This window comes from Piliocolobus tephrosceles, unplaced genomic scaffold, assembly GCF_002776525.5.
Source record: "Piliocolobus tephrosceles isolate RC106 unplaced genomic scaffold, ASM277652v3 unscaffolded_4163, whole genome shotgun sequence".
In the NCBI taxonomy this organism is placed as follows: domain Eukaryota; kingdom Metazoa; phylum Chordata; class Mammalia; order Primates; family Cercopithecidae; genus Piliocolobus; species Piliocolobus tephrosceles.
Window position 1 is genome coordinate 7685 of NW_022326121.1, and position 5801 is coordinate 13485.

The 5801-nt window shown below is 46.0% G+C and overlaps 1 protein-coding gene across 1 annotated transcript; it reads left to right on the forward strand.

Annotated features, from left to right (window-relative positions):
- Positions 1-4786: 4786 nt before the first annotated feature.
- LOC113220572 (trans-Golgi network integral membrane protein 2-like) lies at positions 4787-5795 on the forward strand (the record flags this gene model as incomplete). The annotated part of the gene is made up of 2 exons (XM_026449905.1): positions 4787-5291; positions 5523-5795. Coding segments are annotated over exons 1-2 (319 nt in total), but the record flags the coding sequence as incomplete, so codon positions are not given.
- Positions 5796-5801: the final 6 nt, after the last annotated feature.

Here is a 5801-nt window from a genome sequence, read left to right on the forward strand (position 1 = left end):
CTGGACATGGCCCATGAGTTCTGCATGATTTGGACTCCTTTCCTCTATTGTCTAGTAATTTGGACACCAGGTCAGGCTTAATAATTTACTGTTCCCTTACCAGACACACATACCCTTGATAAGCCAGTATCTTTAAATGTTCGTCAGACATTTATTTGGGGAGATAGAAATAATTTTCTTTTCCTTTTTTTTTTTGAGAGAGTCTTGCTCTGTTGCCTAAGCTGGAGTGCAGTGGTGCAGTCTCAGCTCACTGCAACCTCTGCCTCCCAAGTTCAAGTGATTCTCCTGCCTCAGCCTCCAAAGTAGCTGAGATTACAGGCATGCACCACCATGCCCAGCTAAATTTTTTTGTATTTTTAGTACAGACAGGGTTTCACCATGTAGGTCATGCTGGTCTCGAACTCCTGATCTCAAATGATCCGCCTGCCTCGGCCTCCCCAAGTGCTGGAATTACAGGCTTGAGCCACCCCACCCAGCCAGAATTTAATCTTTTCTTTCTTTCTTTCATTTTTTTTTTTTTCATTTTTTAGGACAGAGTCTCGTTTTGTTGCCAAGGCTGGAGTGCAGTGACCTGATCACCTGATCACAGCTCACCGCAGCCTCCACCTACGATGCTCAAGCAATTCTCCCATCTCAGTGCTGCTGGGACTGTCGGTGCACACCATGCCCAGCTAATTTTTAAAATTATTTGTAGAGACGAGGTTTCACCATGTTGCCCAGGGTGATCTTGAACTCCTGGGCTCAAACAATCAGCCAGCCTCAGCCTCCCAACCAAAGTGCTGGGATTACAGGCAAGAGTCACTGCACCTGGCCAGAGTTTTCTTTTAGAAACAAATTAATTTACTAATTCATTTCTTTCAGCCAAAGTGGAGTCAAGGTTCTGAAATAGTTTGGCAAAAGATTTCTCACTTCCTGTAATTCTTATTTTCTCTTCAGTAATGAGTGTATGTGTGACAGACATTTTCTTCGACACAGAAACATACTGAGAACATATTAATTGTTTTTTAAATTAAAAAATATCCAGCCTGGGTGACAGAATGAGACCCTGTTTCAAAAAATAATAATAAAATAAAAATAAAGCACTCGTTCCTGAAAATTATATGCCACTACATGTACTATTCCTTGAAATTCTCAAGAATTCTAATTGACTAGAACTGCACATCATGTAAGCCAAATATTGCACTCAGTAGACTACAGAGGAGTTATTTCCCCTGGCAGCTGTAGTTCTTTCTGGCAGGAGTAGGACTAGTTTACATTTCAATCAAAGTTAACTGGCATATGGCTGGGTGCAGTGGCTCATGCCTGTAATCTCAGCACTTTGGGAGGCCGAGGTGGGTGGATCACTTGAGGCCAGGTGTTTGAGACCAGCCTGGCCAACATGGTGAAACCCCATCTCTACTAAAAATACAAAAATTAGTCGGGCGTGGTGGTGGGTGCCTGTAATCTCAGCTAGGCAGTAGGTCGAGGTGGGAGAATTATTTGAACCCGGGAGGCGGAGGCTGCAGTGAGCTGAGATCACGCCACTTCACTCCAGCCTGGGCAACAGAGGGAGACTCCATCTCAAAACAAAACAAAACAAAACAAAATAAAACCCACAAAGTTAACTGGCGTTATTTTCTGTGGTACTTTTTGTGCTTGGTAGATTCATGTTCTAGACAATTCTCAGATCATTTGTTCTTTAATCTGGCTCTGTTCCAGCCTCTTTCCTGCCTTTCTCCTTCTTCTCTATTATCTGACAACTGTAGTCTTTAGACTTACACAAAATACCAGGTTCCCACCTGTCTGCAGGCCATTGTATTAGGTTGGTGCAAAAGTAATTGCTGTTTTTGTCAAACGGCCAGAACGCAATTGATTTTGCACCAACCTAATACATGCTGTATACTCAGCCAGAAAAGCTCATCCTCCTCTTCCTTTCATCTTCACCCGGGACACAGCTACAACCTTCAGTCCTCAGCTTAAGGGTCCTTTCCTCAAATGATCTCATAGTTTCTGTACTTTTCTTTCCGGCAGTTCTTGGAATGTGCATGAACGCACACATGTTTGTGTAGATATTTAATATTTATGTACCCCAAAAGATTGCATGCTCCATGAAGTTAATACCTACCTTAAAAACTTGATACAGGGCTGGGTGCGGTGGCTCACGCCTGTAATCCCAGCGTTTTGGGAGGCTGAAGAGGGTGGATCACCTGAGGTCAGGAGTTCAAGACCAGCCTGACCAACATGGAGAAATCCTGTCTCTACTAAAAATACAAAATTAGCTGGGTGTGCTGGTGCATGTCTGTAGTCCCAGTTACTCGGGAGGCTGAGGCAGGAGAATCACTTGAACCTGGGAGGCAGAGGTCGCGCTGAGCCAAGAACGCGCCATTGCACTCCAGCCTGGGCAGCACGAGCGAAACTCTTGTCTCAAAAAAAATTTTTTTTATATAGTTGTACATATTTATGGGGTACATGTGGTATTTTTATATAGGTATACAATATTTAATGACCAAATCAGAGTAACTGGGATATCTATCACCGCAAATATTTATCTATTCTTTGTATCAGGAACATTACAGTTCTTCTCTTTTGAAATATACAATGTTATTGTTAACCATAATTTTCCTACTGTTTTGACTACAGAACATACTTACTCTTTTTATGTATCTGTATTTTTGTACCCATTAACCAACTTCTCTTCATCTTCCCTCTCCTCATCCCCTCCCAGCCTCTGGCAGCCACCTCTACTTCCATGAGATCCACTAGTCTCAGCTACTTGGAAGGCTGAGGTGGGGGATCACCAGAGCCCAGGAGATGGAGATTGCAGTGAGCTGAAATCGTGCCACTGCACTCAAGCCTGGGTGACAGAGTAAGACTGTCTCCAAAAAAAAAAAAAAGGGAGCAAGATATGGGGTCTTGCCATGTTGCCCAGTCTGGTCTGAAACTTCTGGGCTCACACGATCCTCCTGCCTCAGCCTCCCAAAGTGGTGGGATTACAAGAGTATATATCTCTTTGATATACTTATTTCCTTTCTTTTGGATACATATCCAGCAGTGGGAATACTGGATCATATGGCAGTTCTATTTTTAGTTTCTGAGCAACTCTGTGCTGTCTTCCTTTATTTTTTTATAGAGACAGAGTCTTGCTACATCGCCCAGGCTGATCTCGAACTCCTGGGCTCAAGTAATCTGCCTGTCTCAGACTCCCAAGGTGCTAGGACTACAGGTGTGAGCCTGCATGCCCTGCCAATACTGTTTTCCATAATGGCTGTACTAATCTACATTCCCACCAACAGGATATGAGCATTCCCTTTTCTTCTCATCCTTGTCACCATTATGTATTTTTTTTTTCTTTTGATAACAGCCGTTCTAACTGGGGCTGAGATGATCTCTCATTGTGGTTTGGATTTGCATTCCCTGATGATTAGTGATAGTGAGCATTTTTTCACATACCATTTCTATGTTGGCCATTTGTATGTCATCTTTTGAGATATGTCTATTCAGCAGGTTTTTTGCCCATTTTTTTCTCTTTCTTTTTTTGAGATGGTTGCCTAGGCTGGAGTGCAGTGATAAGATTTTGGCTCACTCACTGCAATCTCTGCCTCCCAGGCTCAAATAATCCTCCCATCCTCAGCCTTCTGAGTAGCTGGGATTACATGCACAGGCCACCATGCCCGGCTAATGTTTTGTATTTTTGGTAGACACAGGGTTTCACCATGTTGCCCTGGCTGGTGCCCATTTTTTTAATTATATTTTTTTCCTTGAGTTTCTTATATATTCTAGTTATTAATCCCTTGTCGGATGGATAGCTTGCGAATAGTTCTCCCATTATGTAGGTTGTTTCTTCACTGTTTCCTTTGCTGTGCAGAAGCTTTCTAACTTGATGTAATCTCATTTAAGACCTATCATTTCTTAAATCACTGTCTCCAAAGCACCAAGCCTGGCAATCGTTCATAAAGTGATTTCAAACATTTAATGTATAAACATAACAGTAACTGTAAACGGTGGGATACAAAACCATTTACGTGATTATCCCAATATGCGGAGAAAATAAATCTGCATAGAAGAAAAGAGAAATACACTAATTAAGAAGGGAAAGTATTGGCCGGGCGCTGTGGCTCAAGCCTGTAATCCCAGCACTTTGGGAGACCGAGACGGGCGGATCACGAGGTCAGGAGATCGTAGACCATCCTGGCTAACACGGTGAAACCCCGTCTCTACTAAAAAAAATACAAAAAACTAGCCGGGCGTGGTGGCGGGCGCCTGTAGTCCCAGCTACTCGGGAGGCTGAGGCAGAGAATGGCGTAAACCCGGGAGGCGGAGCTTGCAGTGAGCTGAGATCACGGCCACTGCACCCCAGCCTGGGCGACAGAGCGAGACTCCGTCTCAAAAAAAAAAAAAAAAGAAGGGAAAGTATCCTTTTTTTTTTTTTTTTTTTACAAAACTAAATGGAAACGTAATAAACTAATGTAATCGGTAACCTGTGGAGGAGTACGAAGACTCTTCTAAGAAAAGTCTATTTACTTTAAAATCTGGTTATCATTTCTGAAACATTATACTGTATTATCTATTCAAAAACATTAAATGTTTAGAGGGCAGACAATACACTAAAACATTAATAGTGATTATCCCGGAAGGGTGGGAGTCAGGTTTTGTTTTCTGCTTCTGTACTTTTACGACCAGAAAAAGGATGCACTTTTTGGAAAAGATGTTCGGCGACCTCGGAGGACACCGTCTCTGCGGAGTCGGGAAGGAGGAGGGCCAGGATGCGAAGGCAACGCTTTGCAGGTGATCGGATGGATTTGTTCCCACATGGGAGAGAACGGAGCACAGCATATTTGTGTACTACTAGGAGGGAAACACGAAAAAAGCAGAGCATAGAAACGCAAGCACAGGATGGTGGTGGCCAAGAGGCGCCTGCCCCTAGTGACCTCACTTTCACGGCCAGTGCGAGAGGCGAGGGAGCTCCAGCCCTGCCTGTAAGGTCTCGGAAGTACGCGGCGGAGAGGACGAAAAACGGAGGGCCAGTCTGTTGCGGCTGTGGTGGAGACGAGAAACCAGGAAGAAGAGGCTCACCTTCCACTCGGCGACCGTAACCGCCGCAGCGGAAGGCGAGCGCAGACATCAGCAGCAGCGGCCCCCCAAATCTCGCCCCTTGTCCTGGCGGAAGCGGGAGCCGGAAAGACGCGCGCCGCAGGGGCGGGACTGGAGAGGGGCCCCGCGCTGATCTCGCGAGAGCGTTAGAGGGCGGAAGCTCTATTTGAGCAGGATGAGGTTCGTGGTTGCGTTGGTCCTCCTGAGCGTCGCGGCGGCTGGTAAGACCCTCCATCCCGCATCCCACTCTTGCCCCCAGGTCCCCCATTCTCACCTCGGCAGGTAACTTCTAGGCTTGCTTCTTCCCTGCCCGACCCACCTCTCCGCTCGCCATCATCTCCCGCCCCACCCCCCAATCCCCATTCCCCCGCTGCTCCCGATATCTTCCAGCTCTGAGGAGTTCCTTCTTCCGGCCTGCCCTTCTCTGGTGCTAACTCCTTTTTCTATTTTAGGAGCCGCGCAGCTCTCGGAAACCGCAAGTGTCAAGAAAGAAGAAGCTGGAGTTCGGCCTTCTACAGAAAACTTGAGCCAACGGCCTGGAGGCTCTACCAAGTCGGATCCGGAGCCGCACACTTCAGTAGACAGCCCTAGCAGGTCGAATCCGGAGCCTGAGACTTCAAAAGACAGCCCTAGCAAGTCGGGTGCGGAGGCGCAGACCCCAGAAGACAACCCCAACAAGTCGAGTGCGGAGGCAAAGACCCAAAAAGACAGCTCTAGCAAGTCGGGTTCGG